The 19,108-nt window shown below is 39.8% G+C and overlaps 1 protein-coding gene across 1 annotated transcript in view; it reads right to left on the bottom strand.

Annotated features, from left to right (window-relative positions):
* The window catches only part of ASXL1 (additional sex combs like 1, transcriptional regulator), a 65,336-nt gene extending 47,939 nt beyond the window's left edge, over positions 1-17,397 (bottom strand). Inside the window, exons 1-3 of the mRNA XM_021707250.1 lie at positions 17,318-17,397; positions 16,157-16,159; positions 14,169-14,277 (exon numbers count right to left, since the gene is read on the bottom strand). Of these exons, the coding sequence (XP_021562925.1) occupies positions 14,169-14,277; positions 16,157-16,159; positions 17,318-17,373 (168 nt within the window). The 5' untranslated portion in view covers positions 17,374-17,397. The remainder of the gene's footprint in view (positions 1-14,168; positions 14,278-16,156; positions 16,160-17,317) is intronic.
* Positions 17,398-19,108: the final 1,711 nt, after the last annotated feature.

Below are 19,108 nucleotides of genomic sequence, written 5' to 3'. Positions count from 1 at the left end.
TTTTTTTGAGTTGGAGTCTCACTCTGTCACCCAGACTGGAGTGCAGTGGCACGCTCGCGGTCACCGTAGCCTTGACCTGCTGGGCTCTGGCGATCTTTCCGCCTCAGCCTTCCAAGTAGCTAGAACTACAGGCACGTGCTACCATACCCAGCTAATTTTTTATTTATTGTGGAGATGAGGTCTTGCCAAGTTGCCCAGGTGGGTCTCAAACTCGCGGGCTCAAGCAATTCACTCATCTCGGCCTCCCGAAGTATGGGATTACAGGCTGAGCCACCGAGCCCGGCTCGTCTCTACAATTAAAAAAAAAAAAAAAACTAGCTGGGAGTGATGGCACATGCCTGTGGTTCCAGCTACTTGGAAGGCTGAGGCAGAAGAATCACCTGAGCCCAGCAAGTTGAGGCTGTGGTGGCCGTGAGCGTACCACTGCACTCCAGCCTGGGTGACAGAGTGAGATTCCAACTCAAAAAAAAAAAAAAGCGCAAAAAGATGAAAAAACATACCATGCAAAAACCAGTCATTAAGACAGGTGGATTGGCTATATCAATATCAAAGTGGACTTCAGAAAAAATATAAGCTGGACGTAGTGGCACATGTCTGTAGCTACTTGGAAGGCTAAGGAAGGATCGCTTGAGCCCAGGAGGTAGAGATACCGGTGCCATGAGCGTGTATCACTGCACTCCAGCCTGGGTGACAGAGTGAGATTCTGGTTCAAAAAAAAAAGCCAGGAAGTGCAGAAATTTTAGTAAAAAACAAAAATCTTGAATGCAACATGGTGAAGCCACTTTGGAAGACAGCTTAGCTGTTTCTTTAAAAGTTACACAGGGCCAGGCTCAGTGGCTCAGCCTGTAATCCCAGCACTTGGGGAGGCTGAGGTGAGTGGATTGCCTGAGCTCATGGGTTTGAGACCCGCCTGGGCAACTTGATGAGACCTCATCTCTACAATAAATAAAAAACTAGCCGGGCATGGTAGCGCACTCCTATAGTGCCAGCTACTTGGAAGGCTGAGGCACAAGGGTCGCGGAGCCCAGTAGGTCACTGCATTCCAGTCTGGGTGACAGAGTGAGACTCCAATTAAAAAAAAAAAAAAAGTTACCCAGAAGGGTACCTGCATAACGAACATTTGTAAACCTAATCCTGAATTGTACCCCACATCATTAAAATAAAAAAAAAAAAAGTTACACAGAAATTACCACAACCCAGCAATTTCATTCCAAGGTCTATCTACCTAAGAAAAATGAAAGTGTCTACACAAAGACTTATACACAAATATTCACAGTAACATTGCTCATAACAGCCAGAAGGGATAAACAGTCCAAATGTCCATCAACTGAGGAATGAATGAGCAAAGTATGGTAACTGTACACAACAGGATACTATCCAGCAATATAAAATAATGAACAGCTACTACACGTTATAACACAAATTTCAAATACCTTATACTAAGTAAAGAAATCCAGACTCAAGGACTATCTAACATATGATTCCATTTACATGACATTCTGGAAAAGGCAGTACTGCAGGGACAAAAAACAAGTCAACAGCCACCAGGAGCTGGAGGTGGAATAAGGGCTGATGACAGAAGGGTACAGGGGGTGATGGAACTATTCTGTATCTTAATCATGGTAGTGATTATATATCTGCATATGTTTGTCAAAACTCACAGGACTAAACACCAAAAAGGGAGACTTTTACTGTGATAACTATAACTATACAAATGGATTTTAAAAGGGAAGAGACAAGCATGTTAGAGCAAAAATATATACAGTCCTCGACTTAGGATTTTTTCACTTTATGATGGTATGAAAGCAATACACATTCAGTAGAAACCGTACTTTGAGCACCCATACAGCTACCGTTTTTCACTTTCAGTGTAGTATTCAATAAATTGAGATTTTCAGCACTTTATTACAAACTAGGGTTTGTGTAAATGATTTTGTCTACTATAGACGAATATAAGTGTTCTGAGTGCATTTCAGGTAGGCTAGGCTAAATCAGGATGTCTGGTAGGTTAGACATATTAAATATATTCAACTGACGATTTTTTCAGTTTATAAGAGGTTTACTGGGACATAAACCCACAGCAAGTCAAGGAGCATCTGTATAAGGTAACTGCATTCAAGCCACATATGGCATACATTTAAATAACATGGCTAAGATACCAAATACAATGTCAAAACAAATCTGAAGAAATAAAACCAAAAAAAGCCACAAAACTGTACACAAGAAGGATGGATTTTACTGTATGCAAATTATATCACAATTTTAAAACTGAGGGGGGAAAAAAACAAGGTAGTACTGTACAGCCACAATACTTGGACTGTGGGACAAAAGGAATTCTCATTTACTGCTGTAAGGAGTGTCAATTCATACAATCACCTCAAAAAATAATGACAACCGGGTACAAAAGATATTCCTCAGTCTCATTCCCAGTAAAACAAACATACCCTGAATATGCTAATGTACAAGTGTACCAGAAGACAGTACACAAGCACTCCAAGCAGCACTGTTTGTTACAGCAAGAACTAGTAACAACCCAAAGATATGCTAAGTGCAACAGACAAATCATATGGTACTTTCAGACTATAAGACAGTGTACAGCAGAAAATATGATGTATTCAAATTAAATATACCAACATAGATCAAGCTCATGACAAGCGAAAGCAGCAAGTCAGAGCGAAATCTATCTAGTATGATTCCATTCACATAAAAATATTTTTTACAGAGAACATTATAATTTAAGCCCTAAACTATTACTTAGGCCAGTAACATACGTGGGCAAAAACAAGGGAATCACTAATATAAAGATCTGAACAGGGTTATCTTCAGATCAGAAAGGAAAATGCTCAGAAGCTTCTAAGAGTATAAAGGATACTCTGTTCAACTGTTAGATGCCAGGTATGCAATTTAGTTTTCATCTGCTATTCCTTAAAAGAACACAAACTTTGTACATACTCTTTTTTAATAAATTATATATTTCATAACAAAGAAAGTAAAAGCAATACATTCCCACAATAAAAACACGCTATGCCTGGCACGTCTTATTGGCATGATCTATCAAAAACAACAAAGAATTTGTATCTTACAGAGACTACTACAGAGAATCAAAAAAAGAAAAACAGCAGAGATTGTTTTTAATACCAAAACTGGACATGGCTTGAAACTGGAATATGATATGCCACTTATAAATACACATGCAAAAATTCTAAATAAACTATTTATAATCTAAATCCAGCAATGTGTATTTAAAAAGAAAACCATGCCGAAGGGCCATTTAGCCCAGGAATGCAAGTGTGCTTAAGCACTGGAAAAAAAAAAAAAATCTACTGATGTAAGTCACTATATTACCAAATTAAAGGAAATAAACAAAATACATCTCACTTATCCAAGGAATAAAAAACCTATTTACTCACACAAATATTTATTCAGTGCCTACATTTTTCCTAGAGGCTAAAGAGACAACAGTAACTAAAATGAAAAATCCCTCCCCTGCTGGGCTCAGTGGCTCAGCCTGTAATTCCCACACTTTGGGAGGCCAAGGCGAGTGGACTGTCTGAGTCCACAGGTTCGAGACCCACCCAGGCAACTTGGCGAGACCTCGTCTATATAATAAATCAAAAAAATTAGCCGAGTGTGGTAGCGCATGCCTGTGGTTCCAGCTACTTGGAAGGCTGAGGTGGAAGGATCACCTGAGCCCAGCAGGTCAGGGCTGTGGTGGCCGGGAGTGTGCCACGGCACTCTAGTCTGGGTGACAGAATGAGACTACAACTCAAAAACAAAAACCTTCCCCTACAAGAGCTTATATTCTAGTCAAGGGAGACAGACAATAACTATTTTTAAATATATACATAATTTAGTATATAAGATAGTGACAAAAACCAAAGAGAAAAACCTAAGTCAGCAAAGAGGTAAACTGGATATGCTCTAGGGATGTGGAGGGTGCAATTTGGGCAAAGGTCTGAAGGAGGTGTGGAAGCAAGGTGTCTGAAACCAGTGGAACGGCAGGGGTGAAACCCTGAGAGAACCAGTGTTTAAGGCCAGCCCCTTTACAGAGCAGAATGAACCAGGGCAGAGGGTTACATAAAGAGGGCTGAGATAAAATAAAAGCAAAAAAAGAAAAAGAAGAAAAGGGCTGGGAAGCTGGGATTGAGGATTGGGAAGCAGGCCAAATAAGAGCTCTGCAAGCCCCTCAGAGAAATCTGTCCTTTACTCTGAGTGAAGTGTAGGGTAGAGGGGTGAGGGCTTTGAGCAGGAGTGACATGATCTGACTGACATTTTTAAAAAGATCTTCTCAGTGCTAAATAAGGTGGCAAGAATGGAAGCAAGGAGACCAGTTAGGAAGCTACTTAATAATCTAGGACACAGATGGTAGCTGAAACCAGGTTGGTGGTGGAGGGTGTGGTAAAATGGGGATATCTTCTGAAGGTAGAGCCAACCGGATTTACTGACGATTACATGTGCCAGGAAAACAAAAGAAATGTTGACTCCAAGGTTGTTAACTCCAAGGTTTCTAGTCTAAGAAACTTAAATTGATTTATGTAGGCAAGACAAGGGTGGAACAGTTTAGGGATGGGAAAAAAAAAAATCACAAGATTGGTTTTGTACAAGTTAATTTTGAAATACCATTAGACATCCAAATAGAGACACTGAGTAGGTAATTAAAGACACAAGTCTGATGCTCAGAGAGGAATACCCAGAATGGGGAATAATTGGAAGTCATCAATTACAGAGAAGCAAAGGAGACAAGTTAGCAAACCAAAAGGAAGATGAAACATAAGCAATGCAGAGGGAGATGCTGAAAAGAACCAAGCAGATTCATTCCTCAAATTGCAGAGAGGCTCAGAACTTAAACCAGGTAGCATGATGGACAAGAATGAGGTATGGCGTTGAGAACATGGAGACTATTAAAAGTATGTGTAAGGAGATAGATACCCCCTACTTCAGCACCATGTGTTTAAGTGACAACTACTTCCCCATTTCTGCAGGAGACAAGTGAAGCCACAAAACCACAATGCAATGAATTCCCCACTAGTATTTAAGAGTCTGACTCTCAAGAATCAGCCCTCAACCAAGGATTAGCAGATAACTGAGCAAGGTTGTGATGTGAAAGAAATAGAGCATGACAGATAGAAAAAGCACGGGCTGGGTAATATATAAATAACATTTAAAATTTTTACTTACATTATGAAATGTTTCTAACATAATGTTAAATATTGACAGTATCAGAACACCTATGTACCTATCACCTGAAAAACTTGTAAAATCATTTCCCAGACCTGAAAGACATGAGTCTCTAGACCTACATACAGGACACAGGGTGAGAAAAGAGCTACAGCACGGTAGATCCTAAAAGCCTTTAGGAGAGGTAGCGGAAAAGAGGAGGGGATGCACATACAAAAGATTAAGAATCAACATGGCATCAGTTTTCAAAAGCCAACACTGAATATCACTTTATTCTTCTGAGAAAAAAAAAGCTTACACTCTGAAGGCCTTCAAACACTCCAGTCCATGAAAAAGGTCTTGCTAAATATTCCATGCTACACATTTCCATTTTGACACTAAAAACTACTATTCCAAACAAATTCGACTGCTTGGCATTGAGAAACGCTACCATAGCAAGTTAAAACAATCTCTTCCCATGTGTTTTTCCACTGCATTCATTCAACAAACACTTACTGAGCACCTACCATAATAGGTGCTAGGGATAGAGCCAAGAACAAAGTAACAGATTTTCTACCCCTATGGCCTAGTCAGAGTCATATGAAACAAACAAACAATCACCCAAATAATTATACACTTATAAGAAGTTCAGACATAGCAGGAAAATCTAATTTAGAGGTAAAAGGAAGCTCTGAGAACAGACATAATTGTCACTTCTTTAGACTCGTGGCCAGGAAAAAGTGAAGGGGGAAGAGGTCAAAGTGGAAAACTCTAAAGCTGAAAAGAGCTTAAGGAATTTGAAGAACTGAAAGAGGAGCAGTGTGTTCAAGCAAGGTTTAGATCTTTCTGTAAATGCTATGAAAAACCACTGTCAAGTATCAAACAGCAAAGTGTCATGATCAAACTACTATATATATATATTTTTTTGTTTGTTTGTTTTTTGTTTTTTTGTTTTTTTTTTTTTTGAGTTGGAGTCTCACTCTGTCGCCCAGACTGGAGTGCAGTGGCCGCTCCCGGCCACCGCAGCCTCAACCTGCTGGGCTACAGTGATCCTTCTGCCTCAGCCTTCCGAGTAGCTGGAATTATAGGCACGCGCTACCACACCCGGCTAATTTTTTGATTTATTGTAGAGATAAGGTCTCGCCTGCCCAGGCGGGTCTCGAACTCGCGGGCTCAGGCAATCCACTCACCTCAGCCTCCCAAAGGCACGGGATTAGAGGCTGAGCCACCGAGCCAGGCCTGTATGTTTTTAAAAATTCCTCTGGCTGCTATGTGAATAAAAGGAGCAGTGCTGGGGAGACACCCCTTATCAACAAGGGTGCCTGAACGAAGCATATTTGTATACCTAACCCTTAAATGTACCCCACAATATCAAAATAAAAAATATCAATTAAAAAAAAAAAGGAGCAGTGCACTGGATTATAAGGGGGCAGTGCACTGGATTATAAGGGGGCGAAGTGAAAGCAAGCAGACCAGACAGGAGCTATTTTAGTATACAGCACATGAGGACAATTTAGGATAGGGTGGTGGCAATGGAAATGAAGACCAAAAAAAAAAGTTGAAGTTTTAAAAGTGGAATTGCCAGGACAGATACTTTCCAAAGAAAACTGGCATGAAGAGTCATCTGTATCTCAGAATACTAAAACAAAAGGATGAGCTGATACCATTTAAGAAGTATTATACCTTGCAAAGCCCATTTAGTGCCACTGAATCAAAAAAGACTGCATCATTCAGAACAGAAGAAAACACAAATTTTTTGCTCTCTATTCCTCTTCTGTCTCATGATATACACAGAATGTGAAGTTATTCTTCCAGAACCTTGAACATGCTTTTAAAACATTTGAGAAGTGACTCATCTAGCTGAAGCTTCAAAACTCCCTAACCTGTCCTCTATGTGTTAAAGACAAATCTCTCAGATAACCAAAAATGTTACTTTGTACCATTTACTTAAACTCTCTCAGGTTGTTTCCTTATTAATAGGAGTTGAAAACATATTTATGCTTCAAAAAGGCCAATATAAGGAATACAATGCCTGTCTGGAACAAAGCACTTGATTAAACATCAGTTTCCATCTTTTCCTCCAGAGTTATCTAAGCTACAAGACTAAACATACTCCAACTAATTATCCACAAAAGCCTAATCTGAAGGAATGAGATCACAGCTTTCATATTGGCTGACTCAAAGAACAGGTTTTTTTCCCCCCAAACACAGCCCCAAGGAAGCCTAGATATGTATGTACAATCTTCTCATTTTCCCAGAGCCCTAGTGCTTTAAAAATCACATGATAGAAATGTTTATATCTTTTTGTTTTAAAAATACACATCACTTCAGCAACTCTGATATTATCACCCTGTCCACTCCCCTGGGTTACCACAGAATCATTCTAGCAGCAGGGTTTGTTAAACCACTGTTACTTGATATTTACCATTTCATTCTCACAGGACTCTCAACTTCAGGAAGTAGGACAAAAGGCAGTTCATCTCTTAGGCATAAAACCCGATTTTGACCATTAATGAGAGTAAAACTGACAATCTGAGAAATATCAAGGAACTTACAATAACTCTTCAAAAGATGAAGTGGCCAATGGTTATGAAACCTGAAGAAAAAGTCTATTCTAAATTGGCATAATAAAAAGAAATCAAACTCAAAGGTAAGGACCTGGGTTCTATCCCCAACTCAACCATATGCATTTATCACGTAGATATAGAGTCACTGATAAACCATTTACTTAACTATCAAAAGCTCCATTTTTTGCCTGTAAAATGAAAATAGACTGGATGACTTGAGATCCCCTCTTCCACTAAAATTCTAGAATTCTAGGCATTAAAAACATCATGTACTTGATAAAACTCATACAGACTACAAAAGACCAATGTCTGAAATGTTGCTATTCATTTTATTTATTTATTTATTTTTGAGTTGGAGTCTCACTCTGTTGCCCAGACTGGAGTGCAGTGGCCGCTCCTGGCCACCGCAGCCTCAACCTGCTGGGCTCCAGCAATCCCTCTGCCTCAGCCTTCCAAGTAGCTGGAACTACAGGTACGTGCTACCACGCCCGGCTAATAATTTTTTGATTTATTGTAGAGATGAGGTCTCGCCAACTTGCCCAGGCAGGTCTCGAACTGGCGGGCTCAGGCAATCCACTCACCTCAGCCTCCCAAAGGTGCAGGATTACAGGCTGAGCCACCGAGCCCGGGTGCTATTCATTTTAAATGAAAGTAAAATTCTTTTTTTCTAACAAGATGATTTAAGTTCAAAACTCTAAAAGAAATAATGTGATATCTAAAAAAGACAGAAAATACTTAAACTGTTTCTAATGATTCAGTTTCTTCCTTCAGCAATGAAGAGGAACCAGATTATAGCCACAGCCTGGGAAAGGAAGGTTTATTTCTAATGTCAGCAGATTATTCCACAGATTTATGGAGAACTGCTCCAAAAAGGGCAAAAAAAAAAAGGATTCTTAGAAGTTAACTTGCTGAGCAGGAGGAAAAACAACTCAAAATATGCATATGCTACAACAAAAATGGGTATAAAAGCAAGATGAAATACAAGAAGAATTAGCTGGCTTAAGATTTTGATAATGCTATCTTCTACTACTTTTCATTCAGCCAATATGTAAGTATTGCAGAAACAGGGGACACAGTGAAAACAAAGTCCAAGCACTTACATTCTAGTGGAGGGAGGTTAACGATAACCAAGCAAGCAAATAAACAATCAAGGTAATTTGGGATACTGATGGAAATAAAACAAACAAAAACCATTAAGTTGCAGAATCAGATTGCTCGTACAAGAAAGCTTCACTGAAATGATACTGTTGAATTATGAACCAAATGACAAGAAGTTACCACAGAATTCTCCAGGTAGCAAGTGTCCCAAGGTGTACTCAAGAGTGGAGACTTTGAGAAACAGACTGAAGGTCAGGGTGGCGAGAGCATAATGAATGAGCAAGTGGAAAGTGCTAGGAGAGCAGTTCAGAAAAGTAAACAAGGGCCAAGCAGGAAGTGGCGTAATCTGATCTGCATTTTTAAATAAAACCACTCTACTTGCTAAGCACCTATCAAAAACTAAAGTGAATTCTGATATTGTATTTCAAACAATAAGCTCTATGATTTTATTTTATCTAAGTCTAGGTTTACTCTATTCATTCTTTCCTTGCTATTTAATAGTAAACAAATCATTCTGAAATAACTGTTAAGTATGGAGTTGTGCCCCAAAATTTTAATTTTAATTAAGTAACATTATAAGAATGCAATAATTATCTCCCTTTCTTCCTCTACTACTTTTCCCTTTTATTTGCAAACTGCAGATTTTCTTTCTTTCTTTTTTTTTTGAGGTGGAGTCTCACTCTGTCACCCAGACTAGAGTGCTCCCGGCCACTGCAGCCTCGACCCACTGGGCTCCGTCGATCCTTCCACCTTAGCCTTCCAAGTAGCCAGAATTACAGGCTCCCGCTACCATACCTGGCTGATTTTTAAAAATTTATTGTAGAGATGAGGTCTCGCCAAGTTGCCCAGACTGGTCTCGAACCCATGGGCTCAGGCAATCCTCCCCCTTCGGCCCCCCAAAGTGCTGGGATTATAGGGGTGAGCCACTGCACCTGGCCCAAACAGCAGTTTTTAAAGGAAGGATACTTTGATCGTAGTCATATGTTGTCTATACTTTAAAAAAATATTTTATACATGAAAAAGGTTTAACTGAGCTTGTTAACTAAAAGAGTCTCTGAGGGGTGAACCCTGTATCTCCACATAAGGTATAATGAAGTACAAATGGCCATAAGTGACATCTCTGAACACATGCAACAACAAATCTGAAGAATTCAGCATGGCTGCAGTTATGTCTGACAGTGAGTGCTGGAATGACCATTCATGAACCTAGCTTAAATTTACCAGTAAAACAACCACTGTGTCACAAAAGCATAGTATTTCAGCATGAAAGTCCTGAAAATGTATAGTGATCTTATAATATCAGGAAATCACGAAAGTAAAAACAAGATAAATCCTACCTCTAACTGTGCAATTAACAACACTTACAGATGAGTTCAGGAAAAGTTTAAGAAAAGCAATTTAAATGAAGAATTCAAAGCAGGCGGAAGCGGTGGCTCACGGCTATAATTTATTCCTAGCACTTTGGGAGGCCCAGGTGAAATAAATGCCTAAGCCCACAGGTTCGAGACCAATCCAGGCAAGTTGGTAAGACCACATCTCTACAATAAATAAAAAAATTATCTGGGCATGGTGGCACATGCCTGTAGTTCCAGCTATTTGGAAGGCTGAGGCAGAAGGATCGCCTGAGCCCAGCAAGTCGAGGCTGTTGTGACTGTGAGTGTGCAGCCACACTCCAGCCTGGGAGGCAGAGTGAGACTTCAACTCAAAAAAAAAATAAGGGGCAACCCCTCTGGGTCCCCTCCCACTGTGGGAGCTTTTCTGTCCTCTTAATAAATGCTGCAAAAAAAAAAAAAAAGAATTCAAAACAGATAGAAGGACTAGTTCTGAGTACTGATGTAAGCGTCTATATACAAAACATTAAACATACAGGTTGAGCCGGGCTTGGCGGCTCAGCCTGTAATCCCGCGCCTTTGGGAGGCTGAGGTGAGTGGATTGCCTGAGCCCGTGGGTTTTGAGACCCGCCTGGGTAGGCGAGACCTCATCTCTACAATAAAAAAAAAAAAAAAAAAAAAAAATTAGCCGGGCGTGGTAGCGTGTGCCTGTAATTTCAGCTACTCGGAAGGCTGAGGTGGAAGGATCACCGGAGCTCAGCAGGTCGAGGCTACGGTGGCCAGGAGTGGCCACTGCACTCCAGTCTGGGCAACAGAGAGACTCCAACAAAAACAAAAAAACATACAGGTTGAGCATCCCTAATCTGAAAACCCAAAAAGCTCCAAAATCTGAAATGTCTTGAGCACCCACATGATGCTACAAATGAAAAATTCCACACCTGACCTCATGTGACAGGCTGCTGTCAAAGCTTTGTTTCATGCACAAAATGATTTAAAATATTGTATATAATTACTTTCAGGCTATATGTATAAGGTATATACAAAACAACTTAGGTTGTGTTTAGACCTAGGTCCCATCCCCAAAACATCTCATGATGTATATGCAAGTATTCTAAAATCCTAAAAAATCCAACATCTGAAACACTTTTGGTCCCAAGTATTATAGATAAGGGATACTCAAACTGTACCATCACAACACCCAGAACAACTTTCATCAGAGAAGGAACCCTGTGGCATGCCCAAAAAGACTCCAGCATATCAATAAATCTTTGGTAATCATAGATAAGGTCACAAATACATTCAGAACTGAATAAAAATCTGCTACTATTTTCAAATAAGTAGCAAAGCAACATTGATAAAGTATAATTCTGACACTGATGGCTCACCAGAAGAGAACTCCAAGTAGGGAGGAGGAACACTACCAAATAATTCTGCATATAAGCCTTCCCCTAACACATAAGAGAAAATATAGGCAAAGAAAAAGCCAAGGACTCTTAAAGGTGTCACTACTACCTTCAAAAGGAGAAATGGGAATTAAATCATTGGGGCTGGATGCAGGTGGCTCACACCTGTAAATTCAGCACTCTGGGAAGCCAAGGCTAGAGGATCACTCAAGGCCAGGGATTCAAGACCAGCTTGGGCAACATAGCAAGATCCTGACTCTACAAAAGAAAATTTTTTTTTAATTTGTTTCTTCCTGTCCCTGTCCCTTATCACACACAAGATGTTGACCAAACCAGCCCTTGGTAGACCATTATGCAAAACATCCCACACCACCTGTGTCCTTTGCTGTTGGGTAGCTTTGGACCACAACCTAGAAGAGTAGCTATGACCCAGGTGGTAAAACATACATTTTTATTAGTCCTTTCATAACATACATAATGCTACACAACTAGCATGAATTGTTCAAAAATACCAATGCCATTTAGAACATGTGGAGAATGATAAAATATATATACATTATTGATGTGTGAAAGACAAGGGAACTGCTCAAGATTAAAGAGACACGACAACCAAACATAATGCATGATTCTTGATTGAATGTGGTATTTTAAAAATTAAGCCATACGGAATAATTTTGGAACTAGAGAAATATTTGAATACAGACTATATATTATATACTATTGGCTTATATAAGTCTCTTGAATATGATAGTGGTATTATTATGTAGGAAAATGTCCTTGTTCTTAAGACATATATTCTACAATATTTAAAGGTGAAGTGCTATGTCTGTACTTGTTAACATTTCAAACAGATTTGAAAAAATAACCTGCATAATTAATGTTTGTATACGTAACCCTGAATTGTACTCCAAGTCTTTATAATAATTAAAAAAGAAAAAGTAAATATATGTAGAGAGAGAAATAAAACAAACTACATACATATTAATTATAAGTAAATAAATTACTTACAATTACATTATATATAGCATAATATATAATAATAGAAGGTCAAGCACAGTGGCTTACGCCTGTAATCACAACACCTTAGGAGGCCAAGGAGGGAGAATCACTTGAGACCAAGAGTTCAAGACTAGCCTCAGCAACATAGCAAGACCCCATCTCTACAAAAAAAAAATTTTTTTTTAATTAGTTGGGCATGGTGGCATGCACCTATAGTTAGTTACTTAGGAGACTGACAAGGATCACTTGAGGCCAAGAGTTCAAGGTTAAAATAAGCTATGATTATGCCACTACACTCGAGCTCCTGGGCAACAGAACAATACCATGTCTCCAAAAAAATAATTTTTTTACAAATAAAATAATGGAAAAGTGCCATTAAAAGGCAATTAAGGATGAAAAACCTAGGAACACCACAAAGGCTATCATTTATTACAGACTGACTCAGGGATGCACACACCACCATAAAAAGGAGTTAATCCATTCCAGTTACAAAGCTAGGTTTTGAACTCAGAAGCTCTGTCTCTCCCAAGGGTCAATTACAAGAAAAGCATGCAAAACTGAAAGGAAAAGAAAAAGACCAAACAAACAAAAACAAAACGGCACAGGCACCTGAATATAAGACAGATTTGATTTATACATAAAGACCAAGTTTTATGACTTCAGAATAGACAGTATTTGTACAGCTATTTAATTAATTCTGAATTAATACAGTTTATCAAGAAAACAAAACTAAAAGGAGAAGGTCTGTACTGACTATCAAAATTTATAAACACATTATGGAATACAAGAGTCAACATCAAATTTTCAGTTTCCCCACTGTCAACAAATCATTATATGTCCAAACCAAGAGTCGATAAAGTATAGTCAAACATGGCCTGCTTTCATAAATAAAACAAACATTTGTAAATAAAATGATTTTGTAACTGGAATAGTCATGCCCATTCATTTGTGTATGGTCTATGGCTGCTTTCCTGGCACAATGGCAGAGTTGAGTCGTTATGATAAAGACAGTATGATCCACAAAATCTAAAATATTTATTTTCTGACCCTTTGCAGAAAAAGTTTGCAGGCCCTTGGTCTAAATGATGCCATACAGTCACAAATGGTAGAATAAAGAGCCTGTTCATGTCAGTACTATTTAATCTTTACTATAAACTCTACCTGATTTATCTTCCTTTGTAATTAGTGTCAGTAAGTGTTAATGAGTTTTTTAATTTCCACAAATATGTTCACATTTCTGTTATTCTCCAGAGAATAAGTCTTACTTCAACTGCCTAGTAATTTATCCTTCACATCATTATTATAACCAAATCCTAATTAAGGCACATTTGCAATTATCCCCATAAATACTTATTCTCCAATTTTCTACAACCTACAAAGATATAGACAAGCAAAGTTGAATCCAGAGACAAGTGCTGCTATGACTAAATATTCCTAATACCCTACTCATGTCGAACAACTCCAAGTGCCATTTAGGAACAAAAGCATCAGGATCACCTGACTGCTTATCAGAAACACAAATTCATGGGCCCCATTCCAGACCTACCAGGTGATTCCTATGCACATTAAAAGTTTGAAAGCCACTGCACCAAAACAGAGTTTATATTACTTACCTTGAGTGTGAAAAGGCTGATTCGGCCAGGCAGTTTATAAAACAGCCCCTCTCCTCCTCTTGAATTGGAATGCAGCATGGCATTGAGGCACGCAAGAGGGGATGTCCCACTATAAACGAAAGAATGATTATGGTCATACAAATCCATGTCTATTTACTCAAAGACCTAAACTCATTCTTAAAGTGAGAAGAAGCCAGGAGTGGTGTCTCACGTCTGTAATCCCAGTACTTTATGAGGCCAAGGTGAGAGGACTGCCTGAGCCCAGGGGTTTGAGATCAACCTGGGCAACTTGGTGAGATCTTGTCTCTAAAATAAATTTCTAAAAACTAGCTGGGCATGGTGGCACATGCCTGTAGTTACAGCTACTTGGAAGGCTGAGGTGGAAGGATCAGCTGAGCCCAGGAGGTCAAGGTTATAGTGGCCGCCAGGGTGCCACCACACTCCAGCATGGGGAACAGAATGTGACTCCGACTCAAAAAAAAGAAAAAAAAGAGAAGAAATGAAGCAAGAAATACAGAAGACCTCATGACAGCAGTTTCACTGCAAAAGTAGTAAAAAAAAAATAACCAAATGAAAATTAGCTGGGCATTGTGGCACATGCCTGTAGTCCCAGCTATCTGAGAGGCTGAGGCAGGACTGCCTGAGCCCAGAAGGTCGAGCGAGGCTGAGGTGGTCGTGAGTGTGTCACTATACTCCATCCTGGGCAAAAAGTGAGACTCCAGCTTAAAAAAAAAAAGTGAGTTTCCTAGCTGCTTGCTACATTTTAACCTACATATCATGCTCAGAAACTGCCATAGAATATGATCATCATAAAAACCACAGAATCTATAGTGCTATCCCAATATAAAACAAGCACACCTTTTTACCTGTTAAATATTTCCTAATAAGCACATAAAAAGGAAGAGTATTTCATTAGTCTTTTTCTCTGCTGGGAGGGGAGGAGTTTTATTCTACATCCACCCAGGAACAATCATTTAAATCTGAATGTAGGCCGGCCAGGTGGCTCAGCCTGTAATCCCAGCACTTTGAGAGGCCGAGTCAAGTGGACTGCCTGAGCTCACGGGTTCGAGACTACCCCGGGGCAACTTGGTGAGACCTATCCCTAAAATAAATAAAAAATTAGCCAGGCATGGTAGGACGGGTCTGTAGTTCTGGCTATTTGGAAGGCTGAGGTGGAAGGATCACCGGAGCCCAGCAGGTCGATGCTGGGGTCGCCGTGAACATGCCACTGCACTCCAGTCTGGGCAATGGAGTTGGAGACTCCAACTCAAATAAATAAATAAATAAATAAACCTGAATGTAAAAAGTGAGTCAAGTGGAAAGTGGATTTGGTTTCCAGTAACGAATAAACATTAAACTAAAAAGATGGCAGATTAAGTTGTTTCACAGTCTCTGCCACAACAATGGGTTACAAAACACTGACAATTCATGAGATAGAAGGTACTGATTGAATCTTAAAACATAAAAGCTGTCAAAAGTACAGACAAGTATGCACTACTGATATTAATGGAGTTTGGCACCAGCATATTAGTGCTAGGATTCACCTGTGCACCTTTCTCTTTCCCCATGTTAAAAAATATATATAAATATCTTACATAAAGTCTCTTAGCATTTTTCAGAACTAGAGGGCCTAACTTATGCAGTGTTAAAAATAAATTCTGAGCCTAAAAAAGCTATTTAAAAAAACCTATTACTTATTCTGCCTTGGAACACACTGGATGCTAAAAAATTTTTCACCAAGAACCAATCTCTAAAAGAAACCTTGTGTAGAATAGTCTGGAGTATCAAGTGGGTGTGCTAGCATCTCTGCTACAAGGGGAACAGCATGCTGGCAGAGTCCTTCTGTGACTCCTACACACTATACCTCTGTCTACAAATTACAGAGCAGCTCACTCATCACAAGCCACCACGACTGCTTCCAAATTCCTACAAGAGGCAGAAACAAGTTAAAGTTCTCAATTCCATCTGTCCCCAAAAGTCTAATTTACCTTCTATGGGCACAGTGGTCCAACAGCAGAGCAAACAGCAGCACGATGGAAAATAGCCCATAAAAACAAAAATAAAGTATAATTATTATACTACACAGTGCATAAACAAGAGTCCAATAAATGTGATTCAGACAATCCTAATATTTCCTCCCCACAAAACATCAACTTGTGAATGAACTGACATCTGAAAAGTGAGGACCTTTTGACTCTAAAAGGTTAAATTAAAGCAGCTGAAGTCTGATCAGCAAAAACATGCCATTAGTTCTGAGTCCCAGGAAGGGACTGTGTTGTGCTCTCCTCTTTCCTCACTTAAATAAATGTTTATTTAGCTGGGTGCGGTGGCTCATGCCTGTAATCCCAGCACTTTGGGAGGTTTAGGCTCAGGCAAAAGGATCACCTAGGCCCAGCAGGTCAAGGCTGTGGTGACCATGAGCATGCCACTGCACTGCACTCCAGCCTAGGCGACAGAGTGAAACGCTGACTCAGATGGATGGATGGAAGGAAGGAAGGAAGGATAAGATAGAAAGATAAATAAATAAATGTTTATTTAAAGAGTTTCAGGTTAGAGTGAGGAAAGGTAAAGGTTAAGCCAATGGTTTTTATGCCTGTTATTCCTTCCATGCTTCTAACTTGTTGCTTCTCTAGGAAAACAGCATTAGGAGTTTACAAAATCACAATCATCTCAAAATTTAGTACAGTCATATCACAAACAGCTAGAATTGGTGGGGGGGAAAAACCTGTGGGTTTTATGCTGAGATCACCTTTCTTTTATCCTAAAACAAAGGACTTCAGAGATGAGACACAGAGAAAAAGGGTAGTTTTAAGCACAATAGAGGCTGTCAGGGTCTCCCCCTTCTCTTACTGAAACTTGCAAAACAGCATAAGAGAAAATGTGCTCTACTTATACAAAAAACAAGCTCTATGTCATGATTTAAGGGAGAGCAAGGATGGAAAAAGCCACTGCACCTCTAATAAAAAAACGATGTTCACCCGCTCCCTCCACTCAGAGGATACACAACATGAGAGATGGGAGGTTCAGTCTCACATCAGACATACAAACACAGACAGACATACAGGTAGGCTTATTCACACCACTCCACAGCTATGGAAAGGCATGTGTCCTATGGAACCCTCACGGTAAGCAACAAGAGCAATACAAACCTCATTTCCTTGAGTCCTTCGGCCTCTATAACCTGCAGAATCTGTTTTGGTGTCATTGGAGCATCTGAGTAGTTTTCTAGCACCTGAAAAAACAGAAATGTTCCAATTTCAGTGTGCAATTTCCATTTGCACCCAACAATCTATATATCGTGCTACAGTTCTGCTGTGAGGTACCAATAGTGACAGTTGTTTTTTCACAGTTAAAATTACTCTGAAAAACTGCAGCTCTCTTGACAATAGCAAAAACATGGAACCAACCACATTGCCCACTGAAGCTGGACTGGATTAAAAAAATGTGTTACATAAACACAACAGAATAATATGCAGCCATAAAGAAGGACAAACACATGGACTTCACCAGCAACTTGGATGGATTTAGAGCCGATCATACTCAGTGATCTATCACAGAAACAAAGAACAGAGTACCATATGTTCTCACTCATAAGCGGACCTTGAACAATTTTCATAATAGTATAATAAAGGGATTGGCAGTAGTGGGAAACTGCCAGGAGAGGGGGGCTGGGATAGGCAGTTGAATGAAACTGCTAGGGGAGGGAGGGGCACATGTCATCAACAAGGGTACTTGCATAATCAATACTTATAAACCTAACCCTGAACTGTACCCTACATCTTTAAAATAGAATAAAATAAATTACTCTGAAAACCAAATTACACATATCTAGTTACTGCAATTAGCTGAAATGTTCTACCTCTCAATTCTAAGGACACACATTTTTTTTTTTTGAGTTGGAGTCTCACTCTGTCACCCAGACTCGGAGTGCAGTGGCCGCTCCCGGCCACCGCAGCCTCGACCCGCTGGGCTCGGGCGATCCTTCCGCCTCAGCCTTCCGAGTAGCCGGAATTACAGGCATGCGCTACCACGCCCAGCTGTTTTTTTGATTTATTGTAGAGATGAGGTCTCGCTGCCCAGACAGGTCTCGAACCCGCGAGCTCAGGTATTCCACTCACCTCAGCCTCCCAAAGGCGCGGGATTACAGGCTGCACTACCGAGCCCAGCTGACACACATCTTCTTAGCAAATGTGTGATAGCAAGCAAGACCTTAGCAACACCAGTTACTGTTTAACTTGATGTTGTTGATACTGCTAAACCACAGAATACACAGGGCTGGTGCAATAAATTATAAGGCAAAAATGCATTCAAGTTTTCTTTCCCAAGGAAGTTTGATTACTACTCAGATTTTTAGACGGTGCTTTTTGCCAGTGTGTTTGTGAAGTCTTGGTGTTAACTGCCACAGACACTTTGCCATTTGGCAACATGATTCTGTGTGACTGAGGCAAGCAAAACAATGTAAAACAGAATGTCCTGTTGATGTCAGCATCATCTATAACTAAGTCATGGCAGTATTTTCTGAGTGTGCAATTGTAGTTCTCTCACTGTAGGTTGCTTGAGAAATGTTATTCTTCTGAGAGAACTTTTTCTACCTGTGCAGCAACTGAGGTTACTCCAAATCAAACATCTTGCAGTCCTACTGTACCAAACAAAATGTAAAGCACGAAATCTCCTAGGACTGCTGCTGAAGGTATTCTCTATGGAAGAACAGAAGCCCTGCACACTAAACAAAGTCAAAGCTTGGAGAAGGTACTAAAATAAAACTCTCACACACATTTATTGCAGCACTATTCACAATAGCAAAATCATGGAACCAACCATACTGCCCACTCAAAGTAGACTGGATTTAAAAAGGTGGTACATAGTCGGGCTCGGTGGCTCAGCCTGTAATCCCGTGCCTTTGGGAGGCTGAGGTGAGTGGATTGCCTGAGCCTGTGGGT

Source organism: Carlito syrichta, unplaced genomic scaffold (genome assembly GCF_000164805.1).
Source record: "Carlito syrichta isolate Samal-C Ts95f unplaced genomic scaffold, Tarsius_syrichta-2.0.1 Scaffold316469, whole genome shotgun sequence".
NCBI classification, from domain to species: domain Eukaryota; kingdom Metazoa; phylum Chordata; class Mammalia; order Primates; family Tarsiidae; genus Carlito; species Carlito syrichta.
This window is presented reverse-complemented; position numbering and strand designations above follow the sequence as displayed.